Source organism: Podarcis filfolensis (assembly GCF_964270895.1).
Source record: "Podarcis filfolensis genome assembly, chromosome: 10".
Taxonomy (NCBI): domain Eukaryota; kingdom Metazoa; phylum Chordata; class Lepidosauria; order Squamata; family Lacertidae; genus Podarcis; species Podarcis filfolensis.
Window position 1 is genome coordinate 59,057,043 of NC_139612.1, and position 14,481 is coordinate 59,071,523.

Here is a 14,481-nt window from a genome sequence, read left to right on the forward strand (position 1 = left end):
GGAAACTTGAATGGCACACACACACACAGTGGAGGCTGCCATTTAAAATTGTATTATGTTGCCCATTTATGTATTATATTTGTTGCTTACAACGAAAAAAATGGCTCATAGTGATTGACAGTTGCCTAGAATGCTGTAGCAGGAGCTCTGGGATATTGTGGGAAATTTTAAATGGCTGCCAGGGCAGCTGTCAGCTTGCCAAGATGCCAAGGCCCCAGCAGTTGCCAAGCGTACCAAGTGCTGGTGGCAAGCCTCCACTGCACATTGGCTATCCTGTACAATGGGCTTGCACCTCCCACCATTAAATGCAGCCCTAGGCACTCCTGAACAAGTGCAAACAAAGCAGTGGCGGTTTAAGTAATGTTCCAAAGTGTGACTCTGTCTCATGCTGTGACTAGCCTACGAATGTTCAGGAATGCCTACCTGCCCGTCAATTTTTGCTCTCCACCTGCAGTAGGGCATCCTGTTGGGGGGGGAGGAGTATGGGCGGCTGTCTGTGGCTTGAAGGTCACAAGCTGGCTACCAATATTCTAAAAAAGGCCATGCCACTAATCTTTTAGAAGAGACCCCTCTCATTTGTTTTGTTATGTCCCAGTTGGCTGAGTACCTTAAAGCAGCACCTGCCAAACAAATTTGAGCTTCATTTTGTCCCCAGCAGCCAGAGAGACACTGGAGACCGGTGTTGGAATGCAGCAGTGTTTATTTGGCCTTCTTTAAACACTTTCCCCAAAAAGCAAGACAATTCACAGGATTTGACAACGACAAGCCATGCATTGTTCCTATGGGGCAGCGACAGCAGGGTTCCCAACTATACCAGTTTTGACCCTTATTTAATTACCACCACTTCAATATTAGCAGCTTTGCTCTACAACATTTTGAAATATTAAATAAATAAAGTGACTGTTTTGGATATTTACAATTCTGAGAGTTCAGCCAGCACAAAGACGCTCATCTTCTACACTGTACAGGGCTCACCTGCCACGAAGTTATCGAAATACAGTGCTGACATCTAGAGCAAAAAGAGTGCATAGCAGGCTTGTTGCAAGAGGTCTTGCCTCAATCTGCTGGCTCCGAAACTTCAGCAGGCAGCTTGCCAGAGAGCACAAAAGGCCCCACCAGCCAGGAGAGAGGGGTGTTGTGAGTGACATATTCCAGCAGCTCATCCACGTATTCTTGCGCTTTCTGCACTGTCTGGCGGCTCTGGGCCAGGAGGGTGCTGGGGAGGTCCTGGAAGGATCTGACCGTGGAAGCGGAAGCATGAAGTTCTCCAGTGCTTTGGCCGACTTTCTGCACCTTATCCTCCAGGCTAGAAGGGAATCCTTGGATGCTGGACACCAGGGTTTGGCTAACGGTCTGCAGACGATGGATCAGGTACTGAAACATTGTCAGGGTTTGGCTTTCTACCTGTTGAGACAAGCAAGCCATTACTGACAAGCCGTATTTCCTAACGGGGACAGGCAAAACCATTGCAAAGACATACCTCTAGCTGCACCATATCTTTGTTATCCTTTGCTTCTGGGTTTGCCTTGTTCCATTCGATCAACATCTGGCTAAGCTTCTTTTCACCCTCATGAAAGGTCTGTCCCACACCTTGTTTCATGTATTCAATCTGGAGGGGAACAAGACACACTAGTTTAACTTTCAACAGGAACTAAGTCGTCAACATGGCCAAATGCAAATAAGCTGGGTAAAATGTGCCCCCCCAGACAAGTCTGTGTGTGTAGTGTCAGGAATGGCTTCCTTAGGCCTTTGATTCAAAAAGCTACATGGCACTTTAAAAAAGCCAATTATGTTACTATTGGGTTTTTTTTGTCCAAGCCAAAATAGGAAAAACAGAGCACATGAGCTTTGTGGTTTTTTGCCCCCCCCCCTTTTTTTTGCTTATAGAAACAAATGGCAAGTGGCTGAAATTTGGGGATATTGGTTCCTACTATGCTGGTGACAATATGCTAGATTATGTAACAAGTCTACTTTCCCCAGGATAGGTTTACCCAAGTGTGTTGGAACAAGGTTGAAGCAATACCATCTATGGAACTCCCTCTATGATGGATGGGGAAACTGTGGCTCTCCAGATGTTGCTGGAACACATCAACTTGCCCTTGACTGTTGGCCATGCTGGCTAGGGCTGAAGAGAGCTGAACATCTGGAGGGCCAGAGGTTCCCCATCCTTGTTCTGCCTTGCGATTTGTCACCCATCTTTTCTGGATAAGTTATCCAAGTCAGAAGAATATCAAAAGGCATCAGATGGAAACACCAGTGTAAGCTTCATTCCCTCAAGGCCCCTTTAAGATTTCTAAAAGATGTGTGTGTGTGTGTACACACACACAAAGCTAATGGAGCATTCCGCAGCTCAGGGATGGGGAACCCATGAATTATGAGCTTAGCCTAGTCAGGAATGATGGGAGGTGTAGTCTAAGAAACCACTGGAGGGGCTACAGGTTTCCCTCACCCACACCTTAAGCCCCATGTAAGTGCTTGCCACAAATTTGCATTTGGGAAACTCCGAAAGGGTCCAGTATCACTTAACCTGGACTATGCATCCCTTGCATATAAGTGCCAAAGTTCATATAGTGCAGGTGTGGAAAACCTCTAGCTACAATTCCCATTAGCCCCACCAAGTCATGGCCAATAGCCATGACAGGAGTTGTGCTTAAGCAACGTCCAGAGGGCCAAATGTCCCCCTCCCCAAATACCATAAACTAAGCAAGGTTCCCCTTGGGAGTCAGATCATGGTCAAATTCCATTCCATTTAAAGAAAACGTGGACTCTGAAATTGCGGCTTTAAAATATTTGATTGCTCAGGTGCTTTTCTATAATTAAAAGGGTGATCTGCAGAGGCACAGGATAGCCTTAAAAGGGGGATCCCAAAAGGCGAGACCAGGCTCATACCATGTGAATTATCTGCTGTAGCTGGGAGAGAGACTCGTGGATCCTTTGCCTGGCTCGCCTGATCTTCGCCACAGCGTGCAAGTAGGCCCTTTGGCGGAGTCTGCTTGAAAGGGAGCCCAAGCGCACCAGATATTCCTGCTGCTCACACTGCTGCACAGGAACCACATTGCCATCCTTTGCAGCTGCTGTAATCTCAGCTAAGGAAGAGAAGACCATAGTGGATTCAGCAGGGGTAGCCTTGATGTCTCATGCTCCTTTAGTAGAATCATGTGTAGGGAAGGAAAGTTTCACTGCCCATTTGAAGGGGTACCATGGCAGGAAATCTAGGAATTGATTGCTAAATTCACATTTGAAGGCAAGGGCTGGTGCACAAAGTGTGTTTTCCAGTCGCTCCCGCATACAATACCAAATTTCGGTGCCTAGTGGAAAGCTACATCTTTCATAGCACAGTTTCTATTGTTCAGTGCAAGGCATGCAGCTATAGATTCGGGGAGGGGAGTACAATGATGAAGATATGAACAACACAGTAATCCCCATATAACTCCACAATGTCTTGCGGGCTTTTACATTTGAAGTTTCCTGTCCAAACGGAAGTCAGATCAGGAGAGACTGAAAAGCAACCCTGCTGCTCTCCTTCCCAGCCGTTGCACCAATGCCCTGCTGCTTGAAAGAGTCAAGGGGATTTCATCCCATTACAATTACACACTGAAACAGATTTCCTACCAGTTTATAGAATCAAAAAGCTGTAGAGTTGGAAGGGATCCCCCCCCCAGGGTTATGTAGTCCAACCCCCTGCAATGCAACAATCCTGTCTACGGGTGTCCCTGGGTGGGCTCAAACCACCAACCTTATGGTGAACAGCCAGACACACTGACCCATTGAACAGATATCTGAAAGACTGTTTCCTTCTGTGTATACCTGCCTGCAGGTTGAGATCTTCAGAGGCCTTGTTAGATGCCCTACCAACTAAAGTAGTTTGGTTGATGGGAACATGAAACAGTGCCTTATCTGTGGTAACCCCCCCCCCCAAAGGAGGCAAGATTAGTCCCTTCTCTAGCATTTTAGGCAGGTAATGAAAACATTTCTGTTTGGAATGGCTTTTTAAAACCTCCGAACAAGGCAAAAGCAATTATCACTCAGAGACTTTACGATGTCGAATTACAACAAGAAGTCGCCCTACTCCCGGAGACGTATAGATGCTTAAAAGCTTGGCCTAATTTTGCAGCTGCCCCTTACTTAACTAACATCACTAACGAAGCTTATAGATGGGCTTTCTCTAGAGCCCGCTTTGAGACAATGCCCTCAGCAGTGCTGTACGGCAAATTCACACGGGTACCAATGCATGCGCGTCTCTGCCCCTGTATGTCTAATAAGGTAGAATCTGTCACACACATCCTTCTATTTTGCGAATTTTATAGTGAAGAACGAGTTCAACTTATTTTGCCGCTTTTATCAAAATTTATACCCCTACAACATTATTTGGAATCCTCCCCCGAAATTCTATGAAAATACCTTCTGGAAGATTCCTCAAGCTCAATATCATATGAGGTGGCCAAATTTTGCACTTTAGTAATCAGGAAGCGTAAATCTCTTCTGTTGAATGGCACACTGCGAAGTTCCCTTGTGTAATCTTTTTTCTTTTCTTTTCTGATGTTGTTGTTGATCTCTTTTTGTTTGATCTTGTGGTGTTTAGTGTTACTGGCTTTTGCCGCAATAAAACTTGAACTTGAAAACCTCTGGCAATATATTTACATAACTGGCATTGAACTCTGCTTCTCCTTGACTTCTTTAGGAAAGAGGTCATTGATTTTTAAGTTACATACCCAGTTCTTCATCTGTTATGGGGAGATATTCATCTATCAGGTCTTCAGATCTGCCAAGCATTGCCTCAGCACCACTGACAGCTATCTGGCCCATTCTGGATTCCATAACGGTGGTCAGACTCTGGCCAATAGCAGACTTGGTCGCTTCCACGCCATCCTGCACAGCTTCTTTCGTCATGCCTACAACTCCAGAGAGCTTGCCGGCAATGGCGTCCTTAGCGCTTGCCACTTTGGACGACACCATCTCCTTGGTGTCGGAAGCAACCTGCGAGGCAGCAAGAAACCACACGCTGTTTCCATACAGATACCCGCCGGCAGTGTAACAGAACCATGCCATTATCTTGTACGGAAGGATAATATTTATTGAAAGTGAAAATAATAAGAGCAAGCACATGTAATCATGTGCATACTTGGGCTGACATGTTACTTGACTAGAAAATGTTCTTGAAATAAGAGAGGATGCCCAGGTGCTAATAAGGGCCATGGCAAACAGGCCTGACATTATCTCTGCCTCTCTGGACTTTGGCTCCTAAGGTCCCAACCTAGCTGTACCACAGCTTACCTTATCAGCTGACATCTGAAGAATTGGCAGCTTCTCCTCCAGGGCATCCAAGCCCCGGGAAGCATACTCATTTGCTGCTGCAACTACGAAGACAGAAAATTGTTATCTTATCGCTTTCTACTACGCCAATATGAAAAACCCAATGTATTTCCAAGTCTTCATTTTCACAAGCTTTAACTTTCCCATCTACAAACACACCTTTTGCAGTTTTTAAGAGGGTTGCAGCTTTAAGAGGCTGGCCTTATTATTCTAGAACCTTTCTAGATTTGTAAGGGCAATTTGAAAGCCTCGCCCCAGGGATGGGAAGCTGCCATGAATGCAGCTGGGATACGTAGAGAAGGCGGGTGCAGAAACCAGGGCAATGTCACCAGTTTTCAAGCACAGCTAAGAGCTCTCCATGATGCTACACATTCATACATGCCCCACAATGACAGAGTTACCAGTCCAGTAGCACAGAAGGAAGTATCAAGGACACAGGCTACCTGAATTTCACCACTACTCAGTTGCTAGAAATGGTAGACCAGTTCTCAATTTTATTTTATTTTAAAGCATTTCCTTTGCTCCCATGGAAAAATTCCTGTGGACACCCATGCATGCAATATATCTCACGATATAATCTGAACATGCAAACCACCTCCACTTATTAAGCAGGAAGTTACTCCATGGACATTGCATCAATAGGTATTTTTGTCCCTAGTATTTCGCCTACTGTTGGACAAGCTTGCTTAGAAGTCTGCCCTTGACTTACTCTGGGGTTCAAGTTTAGTCAGGATGGGCTGAGCAGTGCTGACCGCCACTTCTTTCAGGGTCTTCATGCCCTTCTCGGCAGCATCACAGACGGACTTCACATAGGGGTGGCTGCCCTTGGTAGAGTTGTAGGCGTTCGCAGCCATGTCATAGGCAGAGCTAACCAATGGCATGCTGACTACTCTTCTCAAGACATTCTACACAGGGAGGAAATATTTAGTCAGAGTATGGTATGTACAACCTGTGTAGCCCTGCAAAACCAATTTGAGCTAGGACTAACCTACACTCGTCGTTTAAAACACTTTGTATAAAACATGCAGTAATGCATTTTGGAGGCTGTTCATTGCATAGACTTGTTCACAGCCCATTTTTCCGAACTCACCTCCTCCTGTGCAGATGCCTCCTGCACCTTGTCATGGGAAGACATATTTCCTTGACTGTTGGAAGACATAACTTGGCACTGCAACTAGCAAGAGCTGGAAAAGGAGGTCAACAGTTAATTTGCCACAGAAGAGTTGCATTGGCCTAACAAGTACTGAACAAGACAAGTCACTCTCATTTGAGTTTTGGCTCTTGTCTCTTTAAGAACTTAAGTGAAACTCCTAAAACAGAAATGTTTGTAGCAAGCAGCTCACGAAACCCAACACTACAATGCTGAAAAAGATGACACCCCAGTTCTCTCTTAAGCGGAGAGGACTATTCCCCAAATGGGAATAGGTCTGTGCAACTTGGAACGCTGGTCCATCTCACTTAATAGTGTTTGCACCTGGGGTCACCAACCTTTTTGGGCCATTGGGCACATCTGGAACTTTGAGAACGTGTCATGATCCCCAGTCACAAAATGGCTACTATAGGGCATAGAACAAAATGGCTGCTGCAAAGGTGTGGCATAACACAAAATGGCTGCTGCAAAGGTGTGGCACAACAAAAAATGGCTGCTGCATCTAAAACAGAAGAGACAGGATCACGAAATGATCTGTATCGGCCAATTCTAGCACCAAATGAAAAGTGGGCATGTTTATGAGGACGTATTTGATGTCAAAGAGACTGACCCAATGCAAAGAGGAACCACATAGAAGTAACAAACAGCTTTATACTGAATATCTTTTGAGGGGATTTTTACTGACATCTTTCTTTTGTGCCTTGCAGGAACAGGCACACTGATTCACACAGGTGCTGCATCAGGAGGCCCTGTGGTACACTGCTCTTCCTGCCTGGAACTTCTGGGTGCTAAGTGACCATACTAAGATATTATTACCAAGCTCCAATTAACTCAGCAAGATCTATTTTTAAATAAAGGACCACATTAGCACAAGGAAGTGTTGCAACATAACCACTTATTAAGACATTTATAATTTCCTACATTTCTTTTTAAGTTCTCATTGCAAAAGACTGCCACTATACAGCAGTAGGAAAGAAGGCATGGCTCTCCTGCTTTGCATCTGCAGAGCGGAAGCTGCTGCTCTCAGCTTACTTGTATTTCCTTTCCTTCCCTTCCCCCAGAAATAAGCCAAAAAGATCAACAGCCATACAGAGCCTGGCAGCAAACACCTTCACAGACAGAAAGCAAATGGGACACACTTTCAAAACAATGCACCGTGCACACCTATCACAATCCCAAACCCTTTTTACTAACCCTCTTACCTGTAGGGGAAAACCACCAAAAGAACACACTACTCACCCATACAGTTCCCCTTTTAAATAACTGTGATGATGTCCTGGAGTCAGGGTAAGGTCAAGAGAACCAATGAAAATAGTAGCATTCTTTCCCCAATCAGTTAGGAATAGAAGACAGGTGGAATATGTCAAATAAGGAACCCTGATAGAGGGTGAGAATGACATTGCTTTTCACCTGTGCTCTGTTTTGCTACTGCTCTATTAGTAGCAAAGCTCTTACTCAGATTTAATTCTCTCACTCTCTTTCTTTTTAAAATAAGATTTTAAGACATTTCATAATACAATATAATAAAAACAAGCTAACTACTCTAAACAAAACAAAGAAAGGAGAGAGAGAGAGAGCCCTTTTCACAGGTAGATTTAATTCTCCATAGTGGGTTATTAAGGTGCTAGTCCCTGCTGTTCCTAGTTTGTGTTATTGCTTTCCTAACCTATCCTGAGGAATCACTGAAAGTCACTGTATATATTTGGCCCAGTTTATGATCACAACAGCCTTCTTAGATGGAAAGGGAGCCATATGCCTTTTCAAAACAGAAATTATATAAAATGGGAATAAAGCTTTAATAACTAGGATTGCCTTTTAAAATATTTTTTGGACAGGACTCCTCTGCTTTTGACAGCTTCAGGACAAACAGCATTTCAATGAATGAAACTTTGAGCATGAAATGCAATGTTAGCTTTACCTGATGAATTCCCGCCTGCCATGCTTTAGTTAAAGAAATAAGCACCCTGCCAGAAGAAAATCGAAGCACAGCTACTGTGAAGTAAACGTCACTGACTTCAGTAGGGCTTACTTCTGAGTAAACATGTTTCGGATCACAGTGTGAGAGTACTTGCACATCTTGTCTGGATGGAAGATTTTCATATTGCCACACTACATTTTGTTTTTCTATTTAACATGTTTGTGTGCAATATGTTTCGTATTTTCTTTTCTTTTCATATTTTCTGTCTATAGTTGACTTGCAACTCTGTGGCTTCCAATGCCACATGGTAGACGGTGAACTGTGTCTCATATGGTACTTTCAGCCACATGATGAGCCAACTTCCATACTGCTGAGAAACAGATGGAAATAGGGCCACAGGAATGCTCATCTTTTCACATGCTCAGAGACCACACATGACCAATTCTTCATGTGACGAGAGCTACCAAGCTGCTACCAAGCAGTCACAACGTGACCAGTGCTTGTTCAAAACCACTGCTTGTGGATGCTTCCCACTCACCAACTTTTGTGCTGAAATTATCTATGATGTCCAACAGGGCAGAGCCCCACTTGGGAGGCGCTGTTCAGAATTCCTCTCCATCTAGGCTTCAGGTTGTATATATGCGTAAATAAACCATATATCCTAAAGGCACCATAGATCCCACTGGGCCTTATTGTCTCACAGGAAACACAAACGCTGGGATTTCACATAGCGCACAGATAGAGGTTAACAATATATTCACATTTTAACTCTGCAGAACCCTCTGCTGTTAGCATTCTGAACTTCCCCAATTAGCATAGCTTCCACACTTATTTGATGGGGATCCCAGAAGAATCAATAATAATAATTGTTACAGATTGCTCATCCCTTCCGTACATCATCTTTGCACACTGAATAATTCCTCCCTAGAAGTGGATAGCACACCATCTCGCTGCAGAGTGGAAAATTTCAATTGCGAAGGGTAAACTTCCAGAAAGCTGAGGGCAAGCAAGGACAGCTGTTGAATAAAGAGCTGCTTACTGTACTGCTTTTGGCTGTACACGAGGCTGGCCTAACTTCTTGCTGAAGCAGAGACATCAAGTCAAGCAGAATACTTTTAAAATAGGTGAGAATTGAAAGGCTCTTTCTCTCTCCATTTTTGATACCTGTCTCTAGCAGGCTGTGTTTAGTCTGAGGCTCAGAGCATTTGTGGTTTGGGATTCCTTTTTTTTTTTAAAAAAACAAACCAACAACATACACAGCTCAACCTCAGTTTTGTTGTCCGTTGTAGCCATGTAAGGAACTTTAAAGGGGGGGTGTGATATGAATTGAAGCAAGCAAGGGCTAAAGAACCAGCCACAGGATCTGCCCTTAATTCTCCCCTCCTCTCGCAGAGTTAGGACTAGAAAAATCTACCTCCCAGGGATGTTGTGAGGAAGAAAAGCGGGAGAACCTTGTACACCATTTTGAGCTTCTTTGAGGAAAGGAGGGATGGTAACTGTAACTAATAATTAGTATACGAGCAAATACCTAAATATTCTTAGTATGTACCTTAGCTAATCAATCATGGGTGTTCACATCACATGAACAACCGGTGTTTATTGATCTGTACACATGCAGTTTTTCAGAATGTGCACAATCTATGTAAAGTGTACAGTTTAAGGCAGGCACCTTGGTTATACTGTTTTCGATGCCTGGTAAAACATTTATTTTGTTTACCCAAGCCTACATGTAATTTTATTGTATACATTTCTTTTCAAAACTGTATCTATATTTTGATCATTTCACTACATCTTCTGTTTCCTTTGCCTTTTAAATTATTTTACACCATTTCGTGTAAAGACTTTATTTCTTATTAAGGGCTATATCCATTTGGCTAATGCAAACAGCCCTTCAGATGTTACAAGTGGAGTCTCCCCTCCCCTCCCCTCCACCCCGCCCCACACCCGGTCATTCTAAAACACCCTCAGTGTCTAGGAACACAATCTGAGGCTGTCATGAACAAGTGTGGCAGGTCACCCTCATGGAGAAATTGACAAGGCAATTAAGCGACAGGAGGACACAGCACACACCTGCAATATGGAAATAAGGAACATTTGGATCTGAAGAAAATGGCACTAAATAAAAATTCGTGGAATTGCTCATAAAGCTGTTACAGCGAAATGATTCCCTCCAGTGCTCAGCAACCTGATGCCCTCCAGAGTTTTTGAACTTCTGATGTATTCCAAAACATCAGGAGGGCAAGCTGTCAGCTTTCAGATTTGAAAATAAGGGATCAGCAGCCTCGGAAATAAGGGATCTTCAGCCTCATCTGTCCCGGGGAGCCTCAAAAATAAGGGACCAGCAGCCTCACCTGTCCCGGAGACAGTCTACGGGATATCTAACAATCCGGGATAGCAGCGGGAATAGGGTAATTTCCCGCAAAAAAAGGGAAGGTTGACAGCTATGAGGACAAGAGGTTGGTGAAAGCTGACCTAGAGTGTAATCTTGTCCCTGGGAGAGCAAGTGGACTGCGGGTGGAGATCTGACCTTACAGACCTGGAGCTGAGGTACTTATTTTTTTCTCCCACTGCGAGAAAAAGACAGAAAAACAGATAAACACTTTTCAAAATGAGGAACAATGAAATGAAATGAAATGTACAAATGAACCCCAGGTGCATGAAGGAAAGGAAGTTTCAGATAGGGCCCCACAGCTGTTTACATTGCTGCGAACTGTGAATAAGAAAGCCGCTAGGGTGACAGAAGTCCTCTTTGAAGGGCTGTGTGCCTTAAATATAAAGAATCACGATATGGGAGATCAGGCAGAGCCTTGGAGTTGCCCATCAACACTTAGGCCCTAGAGAGCAGACTGATCACAAGTCTTCTCCACAGCGAGAAGGTATTTCTATTTGAATTTTAGTAACTATTTCTAAATTTGCTCCTGTACATATACATTGTACAAATCGATATCCTGTTTTGTGATTTATTAATTGGCCGCCCTTGAAATTAGAGCCAGTTTCAGGCCAGGTGGCAATACATTTTTGTTGTCCATGGTAAGTGGCTATACGGCTCTGGGCTGTGTATGTTCTCCCATTTACTCTGCATCATCTAGTGCACTCTCACTAATAATTTAGGGAGCAGTGTGCACATGATGGTAGACACCATCTGTACCTATCCTGTTGTTTCTTATGAAATGCTACATTTTGATGAGTTTCCCCCTAAACCAGCTGCAATCCAAACCGAGAAAAGGAACAACCTAGCTGCGTTTTAAGCTAGTAACGTCTACTTTCAGATGCAAATACAGATTCCCCAAAAGCGATCAACTTTAATGCAAGTCACATGCGCAGAGTCACTTCAGATTAAGCCCATGGTTGTCTTTTGCCTCCTTGTAGATAAAGAAAACAACAAAACTTTGGACACTTGGACTGAACCTAAACCTGGATTTAAAAATAATAATAATAACCTGAATGCCTGTATTCCTTTGTTCTCATTTTCTTAGCTGAGTAGGTTTGGCAGGTTCAAGTTATTCAGCAAGGGGAAGATGGTTATCACCAATTAATTTCACTATGAATGAATGGGCACTGTAGTGCTTATCTTGTATTCACTGGAGCTGCACATGGAACTGTCACAAACTGTCCCATGGCCATTTGGCCCTACTATGTACAAAGGTAGGTTTCCCCTCCATCCAATACCCAAGTGTGTATGCCTATTGGCCAAGTAATACACAGTTGGGGATAAGACTTCACATGCTTGATGACATGGCTTCTAGTCCATTACAGCTGGCAATATATCTGTTAGTTGCCAAGATGCAGCAAGACTCTCTTTGTGTGTGTGTGTGTGTGTGTGTGTGTGTGTGTGTGTGTGTGTGTCAGAAACATGTAGTGACAGAAAGGCATTCTGATAGAGATCAAGGAAGTATTTTGATGGCGGAAGGGTGAGGTCCAATATTAAATTAAAAATTGCATCCAAAAGTGATCCAAATTGTACTGAAAATAATTAGAAGCTTAGTGCTCAGGGCTCACCGTCTCTTGTGGCTAACATAATACAGTTACAGCATATCTAAAGCACATGAACAGCCCACCCCCCCACCGCAAGAATCCCGGGAACTCTAGTTTGTTAAGTGTACTGAGAATCACCCTTTGGATTCTACTTGCCTCAGTCTGCCTCATGGATGTGCCGGCCCTGGTAGGCTCTATGGTGAACTCGCTTAATGGGTCTTTCATCTAGGAGGGAAACACTTATCAGCTGGAACGCTGATAGAAAGGAAACGTGTTGAGTTATAGTTTCCACAGCAATGTAACTCTCACTCCTTTACAATAAGGCCTTTCAAGATACCGTCAAAGCACTGGGGAATGTGACCTCCCTGCTTGATAAGCAGAGGCTAATGGAAAGCAAACAGGCTTGGTACCACTGCCCTTTTCTGATGCTTTGTTCAAAGGCATATCGTGAATTGTTATGGTTTTCTTGTTGTCCTTAGCGGGGTTAGGAATCCATCAAGACTGATCCGTGGCCTTAGACAATCCACTCCTTTTTCAGCCTGAAGCAACGTCTATAGTATGGTTGTAGCTATAATGGGAGTGCTGTAACAATTGCTAAATTAAATGTCCCCCAAACATACATACATATATATATATATATATATATATATATATATATATATACACACACACCCACACACACCCACCCACACCATAGCTGTCAAGGTTTCCCTTTTTTAAAGGGAAATTCCCTTATTCCGAATAGGATTCCTCGCAAGAAAGGGAAAAGTTGACAGCTATGATATATACATGAATGAAGCAATGCATATTTGGGTATATATCATTCCTTCTAACAGCATACTCAATTGGAGGGTGATAACAGGCCTGTTACCCAAAATGGGCCACTGAGAACGAAAGGGAAATATCATCATGCTTGGGTGAACCCCAAGGTTTGCAGAGTTACATTTTTATGATTTGTTTCACAAGATTTATCTACTGCTTGATCAAACCTCAAAGCAGTTTACAAAAAGAATAAGACAAATATTTAAAACATCCAAAAATAAATAAAACACTAAGCTAAAACCCAGATTAAAGCACATGTTGACATTCTGTATGTCTGGGTAGGCTTCCCTAAACAAAAATGTTTTCAGCGGACAACAAAAACAGTACAGTGAAAGCACTTGTCTGATGGCAATAGGCAGGAAGTTCCAAAGTTTGAGTGCTATCACACTAAAAAAAATGATTTCTTACAAATGCAGAATGTACATTATGTGGCACCTATTACAGAGGCAGCTCTGCAAATTGAAGTGTTTGAGGTATTTGAAAAACCCACACCAAAGAACACCCAGGACTGAGCATGCTCAGAATTTTTGAGTGACGATTTTGAGTGACAATTAAAAAGGAAAAACAGAGCAAGAATTTCTTTAGCTCCTTGCAACTTTTACTGCCATAAGGACCCTTCTTTCTTTTTGAGAGAGCTTAGACTCAAAGGCTCTTAATGCAGCAGAAAAGCTTTCGTTGGCTGGTGACAAGGTTACATCAACTGATAATTATGTAGAGAAATGTTGTGTATATGACTCCCTATTTATCTTTCGTCCTTGGGGAGCTTGTTCTGTGACCTTTTTGATGAAGCCAGAGTGTGACTCTCAAGGTTTTGAGACCTTGGCAGTTGCTACTATGTTTTGAGCCCGTTGAGCAGTTGCTTCATAACAGGTTCTGAAAACGGGGGGAGAGAGAGAGATAGATTGTGTTTAATATTTATAGATCAGGTAAATATATTTTGATTGGTCTGGAAACTCCCTTCGGGAGGTTAAAAAATATATAATCAATATGGGAAGTTGGTTGCTGACAGATGTGTGAGGCAAACACCAGAGAAAGCTGAGGTGAAGGTGGATAGCTGAGGCCTGAATATTAAGCTATTCTTCTCTGGTGTGATAACTATTATTTGCTGGTGAAGAGTAGGAGGACGCAGAGGCCAACCTGTGTAAAGATATTACTGGAATAAATAGCTTATTTTTTTTAGCAGCTCTATTATTTTTAGCTGCTCTATTATTAATGTTGCTAATATTGTTTGAGTACTGATTGCCGTATGGATTTGTTAACCATACGACTTTTGCTGTAATTCTGATGTTCAGCTTATTTTTCA

The 14,481-nt window shown here is 43.1% G+C and overlaps 1 protein-coding gene across 10 annotated transcripts; it reads right to left on the reverse strand.

The window, feature by feature from the left end:
• Positions 1 to 682: 682 nt before the first annotated feature.
• LOC310743367 (perilipin-3-like) lies at positions 683 to 14,035 on the reverse strand. 10 transcript variants are annotated; one of them, XR_014538980.1, is made up of 9 exons: positions 6,802 to 6,873; positions 6,404 to 6,497; positions 6,023 to 6,218; positions 5,275 to 5,357; positions 4,713 to 4,977; positions 2,890 to 3,086; positions 1,481 to 1,609; positions 810 to 1,404; positions 683 to 779 (listed from the first exon to the last, which is right to left on the reverse strand). XR_014538980.1 is itself a non-coding variant. In XM_083573546.1 (9 exons), the coding sequence occupies exons 3-9, from the start codon at positions 6,470 to 6,472 to the stop codon at positions 1,057 to 1,059; spliced, it is 1,287 nt and encodes a 428-aa protein (XP_083429672.1). In that variant the 5' UTR covers positions 6,473 to 6,497; positions 12,513 to 12,611; positions 13,997 to 14,035; the 3' UTR covers positions 683 to 1,056. The 10 variants fall into 10 exon arrangements, 9 of the variants coding, with proteins under 9 accessions (XP_083429672.1, XP_083429671.1, XP_083429676.1 ...); XM_083573546.1 differs by lacking the exon at positions 6,802 to 6,873 and adding exons at positions 12,513 to 12,611; positions 13,997 to 14,035 and having other exon boundaries at positions 683 to 1,404; XM_083573545.1 differs by lacking the exon at positions 6,802 to 6,873 and adding exons at positions 12,513 to 12,611; positions 13,333 to 13,765 and having other exon boundaries at positions 683 to 1,404.
• Between the last annotated feature and the right edge of the window lie 446 nt (positions 14,036 to 14,481).

Excerpts from the sequence above, each read along its gene's own strand:
- LOC310743367 (XM_083573546.1), bottom strand. The coding sequence starts at position 6,472 with ATGTCTTCCAACAGTCAAGGAAATATGTCTTCCCATGACAAGGTGCAG. Across the intron at positions 5,358-6,022 it reads GACTAAACTTGAACCCCAGA|TTGCAGCAGCAAATGAGTAT; the intron begins GTAAGTCAAGGG and ends CTGTCTTCGTAG. Across the intron at positions 1,610-2,889 it reads TACAGCAGATAATTCACATG|ATTGAATACATGAAACAAGG; the intron begins GTATGAGCCTGG and ends GTTCCCCTCCAG.